Source organism: Cupressus sempervirens, chromosome 9 (assembly GCF_028749045.1).
Source record: "Cupressus sempervirens isolate cs-2001-9-10 chromosome 9, ASM2874904v1, whole genome shotgun sequence".
In the NCBI taxonomy this organism is placed as follows: domain Eukaryota; kingdom Viridiplantae; phylum Streptophyta; class Pinopsida; order Cupressales; family Cupressaceae; genus Cupressus; species Cupressus sempervirens.
In genome coordinates this window covers 64,322,208-64,345,433 of record NC_143126.1, presented here as the reverse complement: position 1 = coordinate 64,345,433, position 23,226 = coordinate 64,322,208, and the positions used below count along the sequence as shown (strand labels likewise).

The following is a 23,226-nucleotide window of genomic DNA, read 5'->3' as shown; positions in this document are numbered from 1 at the left end:
TATGTCATTTATTATATTTTTAGTGAAGGTTTTTATTTTTTTTAATTTTTTTTTATATCCTATAACCATCAATTTAAAAAAAAACAAATTAAATAAAGAAATAAATATTATTTTAGATTAATCTTGTTTCAAAATAAAAAATATAAATTATGATGCAAGATTATAATTCTAATGTCTTATTTTGTTTATTATTTAGTTTTATTGTTAAATTATTTTTTCATTGTACATGAATCAAATATTTTATATTTATTAAAGAATGCATTCAATAATATATTTATATATTATTATTCAGTTAGTTTTATCATTTCTTTACAACACACAAATACTACCAGAACATGTCACTTTCTATCACTATAGTTTCATAGTTTACTAGAATTTACATCTTTCTATCAAAATGGAAATAATTAATGTACTTAGTCACAAATACTTTGTTAGAAGAAGATAAATTTAATAGTGTGCACCACCTAATTGAAGAGTAGTGTGACTGCTATTTGAATCTTGAGAGTGATAATTATGAACTATCTGGATCAAATCTCCATTTGCAATACTTTTGTTGATATTTTCTTCGAGTAAGATGTTGTTAGAGCGTGACAATGCATTAGTAACTTTTGCATTCTCAATTTCTGCAATCTATTAATTCAAGTCAATATATTAGAAATGAACAATCAAAAAATTATGCATCAAAAAGTTGTACATATGTACACAAACAATACCTTATCACATAACTGTTGATTTTGAGCTAGTAAAAGACATTCCTATAAAATAAAATAAATTATATATTTCAATATTGTGTTACACCATAGTAATATAATTTTAGAGAAAATATATGAAAATAGAATTGACATTTAAAAAAATTGAAGACACACTATTGAGACAAAGGTGGCTCTTACCTTTTGTTGAATTGTGGCAATCTCTTGAAAAAAGATATTATCCTTTTTTTTAAATACATCAAAATGTTAGTTAGTCGTGCCTTTCTAAAATATTCAATAAATTATGGATTGTATTTTTAACCTCTTTATATATGCATATATTTTTGATAGGTTATTATTTACCTTCTTAGATCGTATTCTATCAAGTCCTTGTTCAAGGTACATCTCAAGTTGTTTAAGCTGATTGATATCTAAAGAAGAAATATTTTCCCCTTCTAGATTTCTGCTTAACATTAGAAGAGGAAACATATATTAGTAGAGAACACTTAATATAATTTAAACAAGTTCTTTGATAAAATTACAATATATTTAAAATTTAAAATTTAATTATTATTTTTAACATGATTTTTTTGAAAATAATACAATAAAAGAAAAGTTGCAAACCTCTTTTCAGCCATTAAATCATGAACTTGGTGCCTCAATCTTATTACTTCTCCCTTCCAATGTTGAATCTAGGAAAAAATTAGTACTTAAAAGAATTCACAAGGCACATTCAATATATTTGACAAATATTCTACAAAATGTAACCCAAAAAAATATACTTTATAAATGTTTTTAATGCATAATCATTGTTATAAATTTATACACATGATAGATAAATTGCAAAATGTGAATACCTCTACATTTGAATGTGTGTTTTCTTCATGTTCTCTTTCCTTGGTATGGACCCTCTTGTATCTCTCAATTGTTCTATTAAGACTTGATAATATGAAATCAATATTAGGGAAAAATGATGCATGTAAATTATTAAAATATTTGGACTTTTTTATTATTATCAAACTTAGAAGAAAAAATAAATCATATTGTAAATATGTAAATATAAAAATTATAAATACAATTATTTTCTATATTTAGGTAAATAGCAAAATCTTACTAAAATATATAATTTAATATTCTTAAAGAATGATCATAGTGTATTCTATTTTATGTGTTTTGTGAGAACAAAGGAGGGTATTTTATGTGTCTACCTATGAAAATAAAAGCATATGTTAGGATCTAAATGTTTGTTACATAACACAAACAAGAGAGATATAACAATATGAACAATTAGTTGGTTGGACTTAATAATTATCAATCATAAGATGGTAATAGATGTGTAAAATATATATGTGAGTGGGCCTAGAAAAGTGGTTTTTAATTTTTTCCACAAAGAAAAATTAGGGTTTATGAAAAAATATTATTTTAGACCCCTTCATGTGAAGTAAGGTGTTTTAACAAAGCCCCATTGATAGCTTGTGCTAAAAACCTTTCATGGGGTGTTTACACCCTCCTCCTCCCTCATGCAAATACATGAAACATACACAACCTAACAAGAGCTTCTAAAATTCTAGCAATTACTTTCATTTTTTATGAATAGACCTTTTCTATTAATTAAATATTAAAGATATATATCAACAAAAAAGGGGTCCTCGATACAAGATCACCCCACAAGTTCACTCGAAATGTAGTTAGATGACACAACAATTCATGAAATAAAGCATTAACACAATAAAAAGAAAACCCTTAATCTACAACAGAAGTGATTGCTAAAGGAGGGTATTTATCACAAGAACCCCAAAAATACTTGTTGTTGGTAGACGGCTCAGGGGTGAGGCCAAACATCAGTAAGGGCAACATCATCGTCATTGATTTATTTCTCTCCCTCTAGCCTTAGAAGAGCGATAGCTAAAGTCAGCCGAGGGAAAGCCCATTTAGGGTCTGTAGGAGTACAAGGCCCTTCCACATCAGGGGTAGGAGGAGGAGCCACTTGGGACTAGGCCAAATCCATCCTCTATGAAGGAAAGGCTGAGTGGTGGTGACCACCAAAACTACCATTAGGAATGTAGTGAGATGGTTGTGACATGGGAATATGCAAGTGGTGCACAAAACCACTCAGACCTCTCTTGCAAGCATGAGGAGTTGTAGGATCACTGATAAAAGTAACTGATGGTACTCATAAAATCATACAAGGGATATTAGCCGAATGAGCCAATAACACCTGCAAGTGAGTAGCCTCTAATGTAACCTTATCTATCTGTACTTGAATCTACATTATGAAATTATTATAAATACATGATTTGACATATATAGAAACATGTATATCAAGAAAGCTATCAGATAATAATTTATTTTTTTACTTTTTCTAGATAGTAAATAAAAAATTCATTCTAAAAGCATGCAATATATGGGAATACTTAAAAGTAAGTTTGGTTAAATCTCCCAACAAAATCATATGCTAGTTAAAGGCCTCTAGGTGGAAAGGCTTAAAAAATCATGAATTTAGAGCCAATAATTGTAGGCTCACCTATAGAACCAAAAATATGTAGGAATCTTTTTGATTGGCCACAAAAAGGATATCTAGGGTCATAGACACCCATTTGTTAGAGTAGAGGTCCCAAGGACAACCCCTAGAAAAGGAGATTCCAAGAAAAGAGAGCAATTGTGGTTTCTATGAGATTTTTCAAAACTTTAGAAAATCGAAGACTCCAAGTCCTATTAGAGAATCACAAATGCCAACGCTGATTGACAATTTCAACAATTGGAATATGGGGAACCAATTATTGATAGCCCAACTTGGGTTTCTAACTAGTCAAAGAAATGGAAGGATTCCAATTTATATCTTTCCACCATGGGAAAGATGATTAAATACCAAGTTTGCATAAAATATAGGGAGGCACTACAAAAACTAGAAAATCAGTCATCTGTTAATCTAGATAGATAATCTTGAATTGCACTTGTAGATCCTCCCATGAGTGAAGGCTCATAGTAATCTTGGAAAAGAGATCTTTGGTTTTGTTTATTCCCCTTTTAAATAATCCCATCTAAATAAGCATAGTGTGCTAGCTCCTTGAATTTTAGCTAGTGGAATGCCTTGAATAGAAAACAAAGGAGACCACCACAGATTTGGATGGTTCATAGAGAGGCCATCATTGAAATTGTTGCCTACCCAACAAAGAAAAGGATTAATGGCTTCCTAGGCTTTCCAAGTTCTCTTTAAAATAAATATTCCCTAAATTTGCACTAGTTCGGTGGTCACAAGAAGGGCTTGTAATCCAATCCCTTTACAGGCTAGCTAGTTAACTAGAAATCTTGAAGAAATGCAATGTCACAATAATATTTTGCAGGCCTCATTGCCAATGAGAGCCTGAATGACCCACTTAGCATAGATGGAAATCCTCTATTTGCAAGGGGATGATAGTCTAAGACCACCAAAGTATTTGGGAAAACAACAAAAATTCTAGGCAACTCTATGAAAGTTGTGCTGCAGAACATCAGAGCCCTAGGGGAAATCCCTTAAGTGATATTCAAGCTTGAATCTTTGGAAGGGGCCCAACATGAGGCATAATAGACATGTGTAGTAGCCAACACTTTGGAATAAATCTATAATTTTCCTAGGGAGAGGGGTATGGTGATCCAATAGTATACCTTCTTCTCAATCTGCACTAGGACAACATAATACAACTCCATAGGGGAAACTTGAAAAGAAAATGGAATATCAAAAAACTGAAATATTTCTTCATGCTAAACCCACTTCAACCCATTGTGCTAGATCCATTAAGGACCTAAATAGAATGAATTTCTATCAAAAAGGGTATTGTGTCATTGAATAATAGACTCATAGGAAAGATAGAAAGTATCCAAGGATTATAATGTGTTGGCAATATTGCCTTCATCATCTAGAAAGGTGAGAAAATATTCATCATAGAAATGGCCATTCATAAGTTATATAGTGGAATCTAGGAGAGTTAAATGCCACATACAAGACCCTGAGAGATAACATTGGCAACAAGATAGACAAAAAATTCAATAGCCAAAACATAAACAAAAGATGCTAATGGATACCCATGACGAATAGATCTATAAAGCTTGAAATCTTTATATTTCCATTCATTTATGGTAGTACAAGCAAAGGGATCACCAAAGAGAATCCAAAGTGTTTGTAGAAAGAATTAGATAAGCTCCAGAGCTTTAAGCTTGGCCAAAATAAAATGCCATTTAGTTTGGTCATAAGCTTTAGTAAAACCAATCATAAGAAATAGGGCATACTATCTGGACTGATGAGCCCACTCCATACCTTCCCAAACAAAAATAATATTATCCAGAATGTATCTACATTTAATGAAAGTAGTTTGTTTAGAACAAACAATCTATGGGAGTAGATGCTAGATTTTGAGGGATAAAACCTTGGAAAAAAGCTTGTAGGATACATTAAAAAAAGTGATAAGCCTCGAATTGCATGTCTTAGGGATCACTGACTTTAGCTATGGATTTGGTATAACCCTTATTGATAATGCTACCTTATTGATAAACCTAATGCAAATTAGGAATGTCCTTCTATAGAGCTTTGTAAAATTAACATGGGAATTCATCACATCTAGGGGCTTTATCATCAGCCATGGTGATGAAAGATTCCTAAAGATCAGTAAGAATTAGATGATTCTTAGAGAAGACATCTCTCTATGGAGCAAGCCTATTGGGAGTAACAACAAAGAAATCTTGAAATCCTAGTTATGCATAGTAGAATGTCCTATGTAGTGAACACCTTCTCAAAATGGTGCGCAAAAGATTGAAGCATGCTAGAGGGTAAAAGCACAAACCTGTGTCACCTTTTATAAAGAAATAGGATATCAAAATGTGACAGTTCCACGTTAATGAATAAAAAAATTGGTATTTATGTTTAAAATGTGAAGATGATGTAAAATGACAAAATGTGTAGAATTGGATGAATTTTATGCCTATGATTTATATATATTTTTGAGTAAAAATTTATTCATTTTATTTTATTTTGATGTCCCTTTATTAACTGTAAAAAATATAGGGTGTAGTTCCCATCAAACAAGTATATGCAAATCATCTTTTTTTGTTCTGATCTGAAAATATCTTATAGATGACATGTATAGCTAGTGAACAAAAAAAGAAATAATTATTTTTGATGTATATTTTCTTTGTTATAAGTACTCAAGTTCAACCTTATCAGAATCCAATAGTTTTTTCCTCTTTTCAAAACTTCCCTATCAAATCTATTTCTTGAAAAAAAACTACATATTCATGAAGAGGATTCTCTCCTCTAGAGATAAATATAATTTTCAATTTGTTTTGATATGATTTACTATTTTTTTCCTTTTCTGAGGGAGCATCTTCTAAAATGTTAAAATATCGACTTATCATATTTAAAGATTATAACATATTATAACTAATCAAAACACTCAAAAATTTATATAATGATGATATTTAATCTAAGATCTATAAAAGGGTATTTTTAGTTTTTGAAAAAAATTGAGTTTTGATAGAGAAATGAGATTTGACCAAAATAGGTTTTGGTATCATAAATGATGACATAGATCTGCGCTTTTACCCTAGATAGCACACACAACATTGAAACATTCCTTACAATCTTGATCGCCAACCTCTAGCTAATGAAGACAATCTTTGATCTAAACTCCCTTGGTGGCATACTTGTTTGCAATTTGTTTCTAGTTTCAAAGATTAGAAAGGAAGACATATAAATTTATATCAAATACATTCATGGTGAGAGCTTCTAAGGTAGCACAAAGATCTTTAATACTGGCTTCATAAGATTTCCTATGGTTCATGGTGAATAGTCCCCCATAAATGAGAAGAAATTGTGTAGTACAAGAGATGGAATAATTCTACCATTAAATCCATGCAAATTAGGTGTGAAGCCTAGGCTCGAGGTTTTATATTCAAAGAATGTGGAAAATAGTGTGTGGATGGGACATCAAGTAAGTATTGAGAAAAAATTGGGTTTTGCAAGGACAAGGTTGCATTGTATGCCAAGTGATAGAAAAATGGATGGGGTAATGATTCGAGAAAGTCACATCTAGAAATGGGGTGATGCATAAAGCATGCTCATGTGAGAAATAAAAAAAATGGTTGAGCTAAAAGAATAGCCATGCCTAGTCTCTTTAACACTTTATTAGACCCAACTCAAAAGATAGACCAAGTATGCAAAGCTCCACAATATTAGTGGCAATTAACATTGGAATACAAAAGGGCCCAACTTATTATGCATGTAGAACTAGGCTTCCCTTTTGCCAACTACCCATTGAAAAGGAAAAATCCCTTGCTTTTTAGTAGCCAACTCAACCATATTAAAATCCCCACAAAAAACACAAGTGGTAGGTTGTAAATGACCCACTAACCAATGCCATAGGTGTGAACAGTCAACAACATCATTTTGGGCATAAATATTATGAATTACAAATGAATTACTTTAAAAGGACATCAAAATCCAAACAATCCTCTACATGGGGTCGAAGCCATGTCAAATAACTAAAGAAAGTAAATGAGGAGAGACAATAGTGACTACACTACCTCTTCTAGCCTCTTGCTAGAAAGAAAATAATGAACTATTTGACCAAATATCATGGCAAGCTAAGTTGAGAAGAAACCCAACAACTTTATCTTCATGTAGATGCTCAACATCAAGATGACCAAGCCGATGCCTGATATCATGAACAAAATATTTTCTAGGTATGTTTATTAACCCCCACATATTCCATGAGAAATAATTCATTGTAATACAACTTGGATGTTTTCCTAATCTCCAAGAGAGGAGAAATTAGTGTAAGAAAATATAGTGGCATCAAATGAGGGGTCTCCAAGAGAAATGACCCATCGTATCTTCTCCCCATTATTAGATGCCTCATAATGATTTTTTAGGTTCTAAGAACAATAGAGCGAATGTGAATAAATCATCGAAGCCACTTGCAATTCTTAAACTCATAAAGGATGAGAGTCAGGGGTTGTGAATGCCCACTATCCCCTCTGCACCATGGTTTGAAACAAGAAAAGGTACAATAAAATTGACCAAAGATTCCAATGGCACTAGACATGAGCTAGGTTGACCATTAACTTGAGGAAAAAGTCCTATCTTAGCCAGAGCATAGCCTTTTCTTTTTTTTGACAATAGTAGTACATTCATTTTTTATAGTGGTTGAATCTTGTTTCACTTCTTAGACCAGTGGACACTTGCATTCCAGTAATAGAAAATATTTAATCTTGAGTTTTATGGACTGACACCTATGGGAAGTATTTAGGAAGTTTTTATAAGGAACCTTCTAAGTGAAGATGGTACCATCTATCTAAATTTTTACTAGTTCTTAAGGTACTTGGAAATGTTAACCTCAACAAAAACCCTATGCTAGGGCGAAGCATTGAAAAACATTTTTAGCTCTACTGAAATGACCTTGTCGATATTTTGTTAAATGGCTTATAGGAAATATGTACATGAGATAGAAATCCCAGAGAACTCCACCCATATGGGATCCTTAGCTTTTTACTCATTAGAGATATAAAAATTGTGAATCAAACACTTAAAAACTATAAGAGAGGGCCTAGAAGACTAGGGGACTCTAATGAACACATGCTCATCTTGGTTAGGATTGTGAAAGAAAAAAATAAAAAGCCTTTGGTAAGGATTTGAACACCTTCAAGGAAAACACATTGAGGTGTCTAGAGCTTCAAAACAAATTACCTCAGCATGATTTTACGAGTGTGACTCACAAAATACCTAGTTAGGATTTGTTATCTTAGTGAAGTTCATGTACTATTCAAAATAATAGCAAGAGAGGACTTACCTCGTGGAAGACCTAAGGAAAGAAATTGTAGGGATTTTTATTTTATAGAGTCACTCTCTCCAATAGCATTAGCTCTAACACTAGCATCAATTATTGGTCTAAAGAAGGTCAAGCCCATTATAACTGAATTTAGGACTCACAGTAAATACAGTATGATAGGTGACAAACAAATGGATTCAAATTAGGCCCTAGAGAAAACCTAGTCACATCTAGCTCTTGCATAAGCATGTCATTAGAATTTTTAATCTTATTCAATTTTCTGACATACTAATATGTACATAATATTGTTTATTTATTTATGTTTCTTATTTGTAAATTATATGTTTTATATTATATCTTAGTTAGTATGGGCGAGAGCCTATAATACAATGATAAATTGTGAGCCTCTTTATTGATAAGTCTTGGGTTTCATTCTACTCAAGATTAACTAATAATTGAAATAATTGATCCGAACAAATAATATTAATTAGCCTAGGATTTTGCTTCTTACTGATAAAAAATAAATAAATAAATATATGTTAGTTCTATATTTTCTACATTTTTGCATTTTTTTTCAAACATCTTACTTTGTTTTATGTTTACAATAGTGTTTTGCGTTATGTTTGATAATTTTACATATTAATTTCTAGAAACCAATAAAAAATTTGTTAAGAAGCTTTTGGAAAACCTAGGTTCAAGAAATTATGATAGAAAACTATAGTAAGGAAATCACTTATGGGACCCTAGTTAGAAAAATAAGTATATAAAACTAAAATAGAAATCCATGTTTAGAAAAAAATATTTTTTAATGGTTTTTTCTTTAATTGTTTTAGTTATCTATATATCTAAAAATATATGTAAAGGTTTATACATTTTTCTATTCATGTGTACTTATAGTTAGATGTTTAAGTGTTCAAGGTTATTTTCTATATATTAAAAAATTAATTTATGTATATGTATTTAAGTTTTTTTAGGTACATTTACAAACCCATTGAGTTAAAGTAATCTTTGAAATCTTAGATAAAAGAATTTATAAAGTATTCTTTAGAGAACCCTAGTTAGAAAATTTTACAAAATCCTATTTAGAACATTCTTACTATAAATCCCTAATTGCAAAATATTAGGTATAAAATACTACTAAGACTTGACCCTAGTTAGAAAATTCTAGAAAGTCTAATTTAATAAATATAGAAAAACATGTTTATTTTTCAACTATACACTTAGATGTTTTAATATTTAGATTTCTTTATAAGATACTAAAAATTCATCTATATATTGTACATGTTTTCATTTTACATGTTATCATATTATCTTAGTTATGCATGTTAACAAATAATATTAGGACTCATAAGATTCATTATGACACAAAACCTTTTAATAACCCTTCCTAGGATCTATTGCATGACATAAGACCCATTAAAAGATAAAATGAGCTTTAATAACCCTTAGTAGTAACTCTTAGAACACATAGGAGAAATTAGACCCATTAATATATTTTATGATCTATTAATGCTTAAGACCCCTTAAGAAATACTAGGACTGTGTTGACACAAAGTCTACACATGTTCTAAAGGTATGAACCTCAAGTGACCTTGTGTAACATGGAAACAATCTCCAAGCTGTGGGAATTGAACTATGAGATCGAGTCTCCAGAAAATGTCAACTTCCTTATAATCAAGAAGGTCAGCTTGGAGATTTTTTCCATGTTACAGAAGGTTGGTTTAGGGTCATACCTTAATAAAGGGTGTAGACTTATGTGTCAATAGTCCCCTTTCGACCACTTATTACACCTATGACACCTTAAGGATTTTTACAATGACTATTCATCCCTTATGAAAATTTAGGACCCTCTAGGATACTTCAGAGCCAGTAATGTATCTTAGCATGTCCTAAAACATACTGATGTATTTGATGTTTCAATAATACTTATGAGGACACATTTTAGCACTTAGGAAATGTTAAGACATACTAAGAAACCTAAAATCTCTTAACACATTCTAGGACCCTTATCCATCCCTTATGACATGTTAAGAGCTTCTAGGACCCCCTAGGACTATTAGGATCCATTAATGTATCCAAGAATTTGCTAGTACCCATAGATATATCTTAGGCTCCATTAAAACATATGAGGATCCACTGTAGAATTTAGGTAATTGTAAAAAATATGACACCTTTGACTTCTTAAGAAATTCTAGTACCCTTATCCATCTATTACAACAAGTTAAGAGTCCCTAGGAACTCGTATGACCCATAGAACCTATTAATGTATCTTAGCATGTCCTATAACCCACTAGTGTTTCTTAGCTTTAATTAATCCATATTAGTACCCATTGTATCATTTAGGTACCCTAAAGACATATTATAATCCCTTTGTACTAGTTATTATATCGCAAACCCCACAAGGAGTTATAGGACACTTATCCATTCCTTACGACATAGTAAGTCTCCCTGGACTCCCCTAGGACCCATAAGATCCATTATTGTATCTTAACATTTCCAAAGACCCAATAATATCTTTTTAGTTTTATTAAAACATTCAAGGACCCATTATAGCATTCTAGTACACATATCCATCCCTTTCAACATGTTAACACACCCTTAACCATATAGGATGTCTAGGATCCATTAATGTGCACTTGTAAAGTAATAATGTATAATTTTAGATTTTAATACTACTTTCAATGTTATATACACTTTTAATTTTTACTCACATTTTTAATTTTTAATACTTAGTTGACATGTTACCTTGAGATGGTTAGGCATATTAGAGATAATCCTCGGGATTCACATTAGGATGAGTCACCTCAATTTTAGGGTATAGGATAAGTTCATGGTTATGATCAATATTAGTATAAGGGAAAACATTATGGTTATTTTGGAAACACAATATGGGAAAAGTGAACTCTAAGAGGGGGGGTTGAATTAGTACTTGAAAACTTTAACCATAAATTCATTCACCCCACATCCTATTAGAAACATTAGTCCACCAAGATAACCGAGAGAGGTGGGGTGAATCAATAATCCAATAATTAAAATATGTATCTTATTTAAATAAACTTAATAGTTCAACCAAAGTAAACACCAACCATAATAAAATACAAATAGAAAATTACACCAGATATGTTGACTAGGGAAACCTTTGATCAGAGGGAAAACCCCGGTGGGAATGATGTCCACAAGATGATGCACAAATATCAATATTCCTTGTTAGAGGATGGACCCTATTAAGAGTCTATTACAAAATTTATTACATAGAATCCATATTAGGAGGCTTTAAATCCCTATTAGGATATTTAAACCCTATTAGGAGTTGTAGTACAATGTATGCAAGATGAGCCCACTACCCAAACATGCAATTTTAACTACAAGAATAACTCACTATTCAAATAGGTAATTTAGTGTTATGTTCTTCTTTCATTTGTTCTTTAAACCAAACCAATCACAATAAAAACTTGTAGACTAGGTCATGAACCTTGGATCCAAATATCAAACCCCAAATCACTAAGCAAGACCTCGAAAATGAAGTTTCCTTCACTTCTGCTCTGCTATGCTCGACATCCCATTTCACACTTGGACTTTTTACATAGTTACATTTCCATGTCATTTCTATATCCTCATGAAAAAGGAAAATTTCCTTCCTTTGTAAAAAATCCTCAAAACAATTCCTTGAATTGGCTATTAGACCTTCTCAATTAATCATTATAGGACTACATTAAGAACATGTTACATGTAGTGATAACACTAATCTTTTGACTTGAAACTTGAGTAAATTTCTCTACATGTAATATTATGATGATAAAACTTAGCCACATCATCGTCAACATGTCTTCTTGACATCCTCAACCTTAATTCTTATAATATCAACTCTACTAGGAGATATAACATGTTTACCATAACATGCCTCTATAAACCCTATCTCCAAACAAATATCACAAAATGTACATAACTTGTTCTAGACTTATCACTTCTTCTTCTAATGTTAACTTCATATAATAGATACTTAGATGTATTTCCCATAACCTTGTATAGTTAGAATACTCAACTAGTTGTCTATACCAACTTGAACTTTTTGTTGCTCTTATGTCAGATACCAAATGAAATTGTTATGTAGACATCAATGAAAAATTACTCATGAATGTAACATACCATCATAGTAACATATCTATAATAATTCCCCATAGGAATATCATCAACATTCATGCTTCCAATAATCTTGAAACAATCTCCCCCTTTGGTATTGATGGCAACATCGATGAAAAACATCTAGTTCCAAGAAAACAACTAGAAGATTGTTCATCTTACTTTTTAAATCATCTTTATCAATCATTCTCCCCATTGATATACCTCAATGTGTTTTATTTCAAACTATCATTCAATGCTATACTTGTTCTAAACATATTGTACTCATGTTGAACTCCAATTATGATGTTGTACATGTTGTTTTTCCATTCTATTTTTCATGCCAAACTTCTCCCTCATTGATATCAATGTCAAAGGTTTCAATAACCAAATTTACTACATAAAACTCTACAACACCTAATTCTTACTTAACTCAAGTTTCCAAAGACACCATTCAAAACAATATCCAACAAGAGTGCTAGATGATTCTATCAATGATAGATACTCCCACATATAAGAAGTATTAACATTCAGTCTAGACAACAATGATGCTCTATTACAATGGACTAATGCACTCTTACATCTTCTACTCTAATGTAGGAAGGGGCATAACCCTAGGCATACCTCATAAATACTTAAAACTCTCTTTTGAAAGAGGCTTAGTGAATATATCTACAATTCACTCTTTAGTGCTCACATACTCCAATCTAATTTTCTTTTTTGCAACTTTCTGTCTCGATATGTGATACTTAATAGAAATGTGCTTAGTCCTTTAATGTAACACTAGATTCTTAGAAATATTTACCATCCTTGTGTTGTCACAATGTATGACAATAGGTTTACTAATTTCTATCCTTATATCCTTTAGAATCTACTTCATCCAAACAACTTGATGACAATTGTTTCTTGTTGCAACATATTCTGCTTCCACTATATTTTGTGGTGTAAAATCTTGCTTCTTGACTAACAAAGAAAGAAATCTTCCTCCAAGAAAGAAAGTTCCACCATTGGTGCTCTTTTTTTCATCCATACTACTTGCCCAATCAACATCAGTATAGGGACTTAAGTAAAATCATTAAATCTTTCATACCACAATCCCCACTTAGATGTTCCTTTCAAATATCTAAATATCCTTTTGACTACTACATAAAGTGCTTTTCTAGGATCAGCTTGGAATCTTAAAATGAATCCAACTACTTTTTCTTTATTTGGCCTTTTGTAAGTTAGATATTGTAATCCTCTAATCACTAATATGTACTTTTTCTACTCAACAGTAGGTGTCTCATCTTTTGTAGATAACTTGTGTCCAGTTACCATAGGTGTTACAATAGGTTTGCATGTTTCCAAACCAAAATTTTTCAATAAATCCTTCAAGTATTTAGTCTAAGAAATAAATATTCCTTGTTTATTCTATATAGTCTTTAATCCTAGAAAATGTTTCATCTCTCCTATCATAGTCATTTCAAATTCTTTCTTCATCTCTTCTTAAAACGTGTCACTTTCCTCATCATTTCCTCCAAATATGATATCATGAATAACCATTACCAAAATTGTCAAACCATGTCCTTCCTTTATAATGAATCCTTAAAAAAATTCCCTAATTTTATTGTTAGACCTTCTCAATTAATCATTATACGACTACATTAAGAACATGTTACACTTAGTGATAACACTAATCTTCTGCCTTGCAATTTGAATAACTTTCTGTACACATAATATTTTTATGAGTGAACTTAGCCACTTCATCACAAAAATTTCATCTTCACATCCTCAACCTTAATTCTTAGATTATCAACTCTACAAGGAGATATAACAAGTTTACCAAAACATGCCTCTGTAAACTCTATCTCAAAATAGACATCACCAAAACTTACATAACTTGTTCTAGACTTATCATTTCTTATTTTGATGTTAACTACATATACTAGCTACTCAAATGTATCTCCCATAACCTTAGATAGTAATAATAATCAACTAGCCATCCATACCAACTTGATCTTTCTGCTATTCTTTTGTTAGGTAATACAAAAAACTACTATGTTGACATTAATGACAAACTCCATCATGAATGTAACATACCATCATAGTAACATATCTACAATACTCCCCCATAAGAATTTAATCAACATTCATGCTTCCAACAATCTTTCAACACAGTCATCACACAATTTGTATGTAAAATGAAATAGTTAGCTAAACATATTCATCCATAGTATGAAAGAAGATAACATTAAACACATGCATGACACAAGATATTTAGTTATGCATAAACCCTCCAATCGGAAGGTAAAATTGGGGTGAGTATGAAACCCAAAAATCTTCACTTCTATAGTAATAATGTGTATCCAATGAAGGTTGCAATGTTTGATCATAAACTATGCTCTTCCCTGTGAAAGGTTTGCCCTATTAAAGGCTTACAAGATTGTTAGATCTTACCTTGTTAAATGATTTCAACACCCTATTAGAAGTGTGCCTAGTAAAAGGAATTTAACCTACAATGAAGTAAGAACCCTTTTAAAGGATTTACAATAACTTGCTAAAGCTACTCGATTAAAATATTTAACTAATTTGCTTGTTAGAATCTTTGAGCAATGATCCTATGGTTAACACTTTGCTACTAGATAATAGATCACCACTTTGTATCTATTCTTGATCCTCCTTTGACCAAATGTATGTCTTTTTTCCTCTAACATCTTTTCTCTATTCTCCTCTAACTGATTGTACAATGTATCTCAATTCACAATACCTTAGTCACCATAAATTCTCTATTTGTGCATGTAAACCTCTTTCTTTTCTCCTTCTACATTTGTTAAAAAGTTTAGGGTTAGGTATGTACCAACTATTGCAATTCATCATTCTAGCTACTTAACCCTTCTCTTTAACTAATTAGTTGAATGTACTACATATGTATTCTCAATAAATATATGTTCTTATCATCTAGGATTGCAAATCAATCCTTATCTTGGCTCCAAAATAGTTTACATAGTAGTTTTTGCCATTACAAACAACTATGTCAAAACTGTATTACTTAGAACTTGGAGTCCTTGATGCACACATCAATTGCAACTTCAATGTTGTAAGTCAACATTTGAATGACTCGGCATCCATTGGTTACTCATCATCTAAATCACTCAGTAATTGAGTGACTTGGCTATTTACTTGGCACATACTAAGTATCTCACTCAACATGCACTATCTATCATGTTGTGCTTGGAATGAATTACTTGTTTCGCATGAACTAAATTCTAACTTGTAAATGGTATAGACACCCATGTGTCAAAACCAATATAAGATTAACAATCTCCTCCTTTGACATGATGAACAAAAAAATTTGGTCATGCATGAATAATCGTAGCTTATGTGCATAACTAAGATACTCTCTATCTCTATTTAGCATATGTACAAAATTTCAAATTTTTGTAAACTTTTGACTTAACAATCATACTTGACAATATTATAACTCCCCTAAGTTGATTGTGCTATTCTGAATCTAAACCTATACTCCCCCTAAGTAAATATGTATATGTTGAAATGTACTATACTATGTCTCTATCTTTGACTTCTACTTTATTTGATCCTTGCCAATAATGTATTACTCCCAAAACTTTATTACTCCTCCTTTATGACACTAACATCAAAGGGTTATACACATATAATGTGTTTTTCCAAGAAAGGTCATGGACCTCAAGTATGATCTTCAAAGCTACATCCTAGTTATCACAAGCTACCTGCAATTATTTGATTTGAATGTCTAACTCGATAATAAGGTGGACTAAGCCTTCATTTGTAGAATGATGGGGATCTTTCTTCATCCCTATTAATGAAAATGTTGGTTTCTTATGTAATATTTCCATGTATGGGGTAAGCATTGATTGGATTCTTATCAGTGGAGCCTAAATATTTATATCTCAAGCATGTAAGGCTGCCAACTAACCTTGAGAATTCATCAAATTCTTGAAATGACGTTGACTCTAAGCTAGAGAATTGGGTAGAGTAGTCCCTATTATCTTCATATCTCCCTCCAAATTTGAAATACAATATTGTGCTTCTTGTGTGAATAGAGTTGTATCACACAACTTTGTTTAAATTAAGAAAATATTCTCTAAAAATTTCTTTACACTATCAATCTTGGTTGCTAACTCAACCTAACTAACTACAATGACAATCTATATCTTTTTATGAATTGGTTTCTAAATTTCCTCTTAGACCATTCAAGTACTTTGACATATGAATCTAGGTTTGTATCATTTACCTGCTCTACTATATTGGCCACTTGCTCCATGATAGGCTTGTCTTCCATAGGTGTAGGTAGGTTGAATCTACATTTATCTTAGTGCCTTCCACATGTGCATCTTTCTTAGTATCATCTTTAATAACCTCAATTAATTCTTGTTCACCTTTATCTTCACCTAGCTCAATAGGTGTTTTCTCAATTTCCTTAGGTTTTGTCAGTTCATATATTGACTTCCATATCTAAATGGACTTCTTAGCAACACCCTCAATGTCCTTTTACAAAATACTAGATTCTCTATATTTAGGAGAAAATATCCGTCTATATTTGTTAATGGCCTTTGACATTGTGGCCTTATCCAATTCTGGTATCACTTGAGAAAGTGCACTCTCTTTGATTTGATTTTTTGTAGTGAGACTATATTTCCTTTTTCCCTCAACTCTTTCATATAAACTTTTAGGTATAAAGTTGGAAAACTCAATTGGAGTCTTCTTGAATATTTCCATCTTGGCATATATTGACTCTTCCACTTGGTTCATCTCAATCTTTCCAAGTTTGTCAAACTCAACATGTGTGAATCCTAATAATTTATCATTATTCTTTATCGTTTCACATAGTTTGTCCAAATTAGAAGAAGGACCACAACTTACCACTTTAAATTGGTTATTGTCATCAAATTTTGTCTTGTCTTCATATGACTTGGCTAGAGCAATGCACTTTCTTGTATGTGTCTTCTAAGACTAATTTTCCTTTGTAGCTGTCTTGATTTTCTTCCCTTTTGAATTTTGCACTACTTAAACCTTCTTAGTAATAGCCCTTGCATTGGCCCTAGTGGTAGGAATGATAGACTTAAGTTGTGCAGGTTTTACAACCTTATTTGGTTTTCTATCTATAGGAGCTTTAGCTTTTCTTTTCTTCTTTTCTTTGGCTACGGGCACTTCATTTTCTTCTTCTCCCTTGGCACTTTCATCAAAATTAGTTTCCTCTTCACCTTTCTATTCTCCTTGACCTTGAGTAATGGTCAATGGTGCTTGGGTAGATGCATCTTCACCTTCATCATCATCATCATCATTGTCATCGTCTTTTGCATTGTCTTATGTCCCTTCACCAAAATTTTATTTTTTTTCCTTAACAATTTTGTTCTTTCGCCTTATTATAGAGGTTTTCTTCAAATCCATGGTTTTCTTTGACACGGCTACATCATAATTACAAAAAGCAATAGCTTCTGTATCTACTTTTTCAACTAGTAAAGTGACAATTGTTGCAGATGCCTCATTGACATTTATCTCATAATTTAGAGGCTTTAACAATCTTACCCTTGCAAGTGCACCTTGTACATATGTGAAATGTATCAACTAGAAATAAAACATCATTGAAATGCTTTTGAACTAGTGACACTCTTAGAAAGAATAGTCAGTTATCTAAGAATTAAAACATTTATCTTGTTTAAACAGACTTAACCATTCAAAAAAAGTAAAAAACAACCATAATAAGATGCACACATAGACAATTACACCAAATATATTAACTAAGGAATCCCTTAATCAAAGGGAAAACCCCAGTGGGAATGATGCCCACAAGATGATGTACTAATATAAATATTCCTTGTTAGAGGATTGACCATGTTAGGAGTCTATTACAATAGTTAGTACATAGAGCCCCTATTAGGAGTCTTTGAATCCCTATTAGGAGATTCCAACCTTGGTAGGAGTTGTAGTATAATGTATGGAAGATGAGAGCACTGTCCAAACATGCAATTTCAACCACAAGAAGGGCTCACTACTCAAACATGAAATTTACTATTATGTTCTTCTTTCCTTTGTTTTTTCAACCAAACCAATCACTATTAGACCTTCCAAACTAGGTCACAAATCTTGGATCAAAATATCAAACCTTGGATCACTCAATAAAACCTAAGCAATGAAGTTTCCTTCACTTCCATATTGCTCTGCTCAACTTCACATTCAACTCTCTCTCTACTTAGAATTACTTTACATCAATATAATTCATGTCATTCATACATATTCCTTGGTAAAGGAAAATGTTCTTCCTTTATATTGAGTCCATAAAATAATTCCTTGAGTTGGTTGTTAGACCTTGTCAATTAATCATTATATGACCACATTAAGAACACATTACACATAGCATAACATTAATCTTCTACCTTGCAACTTTAATAATTTTCTGTACACAAAATATTATGATGAGAAATCTTACCCATGTCATCATCAACATATTGTCTTCATGTCCTCAGCCTCAATCCTTTGAATATCAACTCTACTAAGAGATATAACAAGTTTACCAGAACATGCCTCTCTAAACTCTATCTCAGAGCATACATGACCAGAAATTACATAACTTCTACTAGACTTATTATTTCTTCTTCCAATGTTAACTATATATACCAGATAATTAGAAGTATCTCTGATAACCTCAAATAGTTATAAGACTCAACTAGCGATCCATATCAACTTTATCATTCTCTTGTTCTTCTATCACATACCATAGAAAAATGCTATGTTGACATCAATGAAAAACTCAGTCATGAATGTAACATATCATCATAGTAACATATCTACAATACTCACCCATAGGAATATCATCAGCATTCATGCTTCAAACAATCTCCCCCTTTGGCATTGATGGTAACATAGATGAAAAACATCTAGTTCAAAGAATACCAATAAAAGACTATTCATCTTTTCAAATCCTCTTCATCAATTATTCTCCACCATTGATATTCCTCCATGTAATTTCTATCAAACTATCATTCCATGTTTTACTTCTTTCTAACATATTGAACTCATGCTTAACTATTCCAACTATTATGCTTAATATTTTTCATGCCAAACTCCTCCCCAATTGACATCAATGTCAAAGGCTTCAGTAACCAGCTTTATTACAACTAAATTTACAACAACTAATTCTTACTTAGCTCATGTGTCCAAAGACATTGTTCAAAACAACATCTAATAAGAGTCCTAGATGAATATATCCATCATAGATACTCCCACATACATGAAACATCAAAATTTAGTGTAGACAACAGTGGCACTTTGTTATACTAGACTGGCACACTCTTGCATCTTCTATTATGATGTAGGAAGTGACATAACTCCAAGCATACGTCCCAAATTCTCAAAAAATTCTTTGGGAAGAGGCTCAGTGAATATATCTACAATCTTCTATTTAGTGCTCACATACTCCAATCTAATTTCCTTTTTTGTAACTTTCTCTCTCAACATGTGATAATTAATAGAAATGTTCTTGGTCTTAGAATGCAACAGTAGATTCTTAGACATATTTACCATGCTTGTGTTGTCACAATGCATAATAATAGGTTCATTGATCTCTGTCCTTATATCCTTTTGCATATGCTTTATCCAAATGAATTAATTGTAATTGTTTGCTGCTGCAACATATTCTACTTGTAATATAATTTGTGATGTATAATATTTCTTCTTTCTTAGCCAAGAAACTAATCTTCCTTCAAGAAAGAATGCTCCACCACTAGTGTTCTTTCTATCATCCATACTCCCTGCCCAATCTACATTAGTATAAGCACTTAGAGTGAAATCATTAGATCTTTCATACCATAATCTGAACTTAGATGTTCCCTTTAGATATCTAAATACCCTTTTGACTATTGCATAATGTGTTTCTCTAGGATCAGCTTAGAATCTTGCAATAATTCCAACTACATTTTTTATATTCAGCCTTCTGTGAGTCAGATATTGTAATCCTCTAATCACTAATAGTGGGTGTCTCGTCCTTTGTAGATAACTTGTGTCTGACATTACCATAGGTTTTTCAATGGGCTTGCATGTTTCCAAACCAAAACTTTTCACTAAATCCTTCAATTAATTAGTCTAAGAAATAATGATTCCTTCTTTTTTTGTACAATCTAAAATCATAGAGAATATTTCATCTCTCCTATCATACTCATTTCAAATTCTCTCTTCATCTCCTCAGAAAACTTCTCACTTTCTTCATCATTTCCTCCAAATTTGATATCATCAATAAATATTGTTAAAATCCTCAAACCATTACCAATTACTTTCCCATAGAGATTACTATTTTCCATACCTTTGCTATATCCAAGCTTTGTCAAATACTTTTCCAACCTTGCATACCAAGTTTTTGGGTGCTTGCTTCAATCCATATAATGGTTTCCTTAATCTAGATACTATGTCCTTGTCATCTATCAAAGGGCTATTGGAAATATATATGATAGGCTAAGTTATTGAGAGGGGAGGGGTAAATCAGTAACCTATAAAACTTAATCCTTTATTTAGAAATTAATCCTTCTTGTATACTGTAATCTAATTGCATGCATGAAAAACGTAAAGCATCAAAACATTCATAAAAAATTTGAGACACAGTATGGTTACCCAAAAACTTTCCAAATAGAATGTAAACCTGGGGTTGGGATGATACCTACAAGCTTTAGTACTGCAATATAATATTGGCCTGTTAAGGCTTACAATAATCACTTATGATGATCTGCGCTATTAGGAGCAATAAGAACTGCTAGGTCCACTTTGCAAAACAATTTACAAACATACAATAGAGTATGCACTCAATAAAGGGATTTACGAAAGATTGCAAAGTCTACCTTGTGAAAGGGTTTAACTGATCTAGCTATTAGGATGAACTAGTGGTTGATCTCTGTTCTATAACTTGGTTTGCTGAATGAGATTCCTTTGAGTGTAATGTTCACCTTGTTGTGATAGATAAATATTTGTTACTCCTTATACTATTGTAGCCTTTGTACTATGTACTTTTCTTCTTCTTTCCTTGTTATGTTACACACACACACACACACACACACACACACACACTATATATATATATATATATACATATACATATATATATATATATATATATATACATATACATATATATATATATATACATATACATATATATATATATATATATACATATACATATATATATATATACAGATACATATATATATATATATATATACATATATATATATATATACATATATATATATATATATATATATATGTATATGTATATATATATATATATATATATATGTATATATATATATATATATATTGGATGTAATACAATACATTATATATATACCAATCCAAATTACAATTCAACAAAGTTGACTACAATACAAGTTTACAAAAAATACACAAAGTCGGCCCAATGGCAAGAACTTAGGTTTTAAAGACTAGCTCAGTGAGGTTGTGATACTTGGAATCTACTATCAATGCTTAGCATTATCATGTATTTGATAGACATAGAAGCTTGGTTCATATTGATCATTTCCAAGTAGTCTAAACTTGGTTTGCACTAGTGACTTGGTGAATACTATGAAACTTGGCATATAAACTAAATCACTTGATTCACACTGCATAGCTTGGTCAACACTATCAAAATGATCTCGGTATAAATTGAATCACTTGGTTAACACTAAGTGGCTTGGTCAACATTGGATTTACATTAGTGTAACTACAAACTTAGTAAGTATTGCACAACTCAATTTGCATTAAGGAACTTGACATACACTAAGATGCTTGGTTTACACTACTGATCACCAACTTGGTAGAAATTGTTTGGTGCAAATTGAATATTATTCCTTGAACTTGATAGAAAATGTAGAACTCAGTAAAGCCTAAAATGCTTGGTTAACACTGTTAACTCTATAATGAGCTCGGTAGATGCTATCTATCTAAATAAGTATGTGTCACTAATAAAAAACATGATTTTAAAGTCAACAAGGACATCCTTGAGGCAACTTAATGTATACCTCTTCTTTAGTTTCTCCATTTAGAAATGTTGACTTGACATCTATCTAATACACTTTGAATTTTTTCTATATTGCATAGGCTAAGAATAATATTACAATTTCTATTCTAGGAACTGAAGCATAAGTCTCCTCATAATCTATCCTTTCTTTCTATGAGTAACCTTTACATACCAATCTTTTCTTTGTTCCTTACAACTTCACCTTGTTCATTCATCTTGTTTCTAAATACCTATTTAGTTCCTATCACATTCTTGTCTTTTGGTCTAGGAATCAATTCTCGTGTCTCATTCTTTACTATTTGATCCAATTTCTCTTTCTCAGCTTCTTTCCAATAATCATCTTTAAATGCTTCATTTGCATTTTCAGGCTGAACTTAAGATATCAAACATAGTTATTCATTGACTCTACTCCTTGTCATCACACCTTTTTCTTTTCTTACAGTGATTTGTTTGGATGGGTGATTCTTTATCATGTTCTTTCTTGAAGTAGGAGTTGTTATCTCAACTCTTGGCTCTACTAAAGGTTCTGAGCTTTTTTACTATCTTGGCTCTCCTTCATTCTACAAATCATTGTTAGTCACAAGAAATACCT

The 23,226-nt window shown here is 31.5% G+C and overlaps 1 protein-coding gene across 1 annotated transcript in view; it reads right to left on the bottom strand.

The window, feature by feature from the left end:
• Positions 1-447: 447 nt before the first annotated feature.
• Positions 448-23,226, bottom strand: part of LOC149537646 (MADS-box transcription factor 23-like) — a 169,923-nt gene continuing 147,144 nt past the window's right edge. Inside the window, exons 2-7 of the mRNA XM_089801394.1 lie at positions 1,553-1,628; positions 1,314-1,381; positions 1,053-1,152; positions 891-932; positions 714-755; positions 448-630 (exon numbers count right to left, since the gene is read on the bottom strand). Of these exons, the coding sequence (XP_089657520.1) occupies positions 448-630; positions 714-755; positions 891-932; positions 1,053-1,152; positions 1,314-1,381; positions 1,553-1,628 (511 nt within the window). The remainder of the gene's footprint in view (positions 631-713; positions 756-890; positions 933-1,052; positions 1,153-1,313; positions 1,382-1,552; positions 1,629-23,226) is intronic.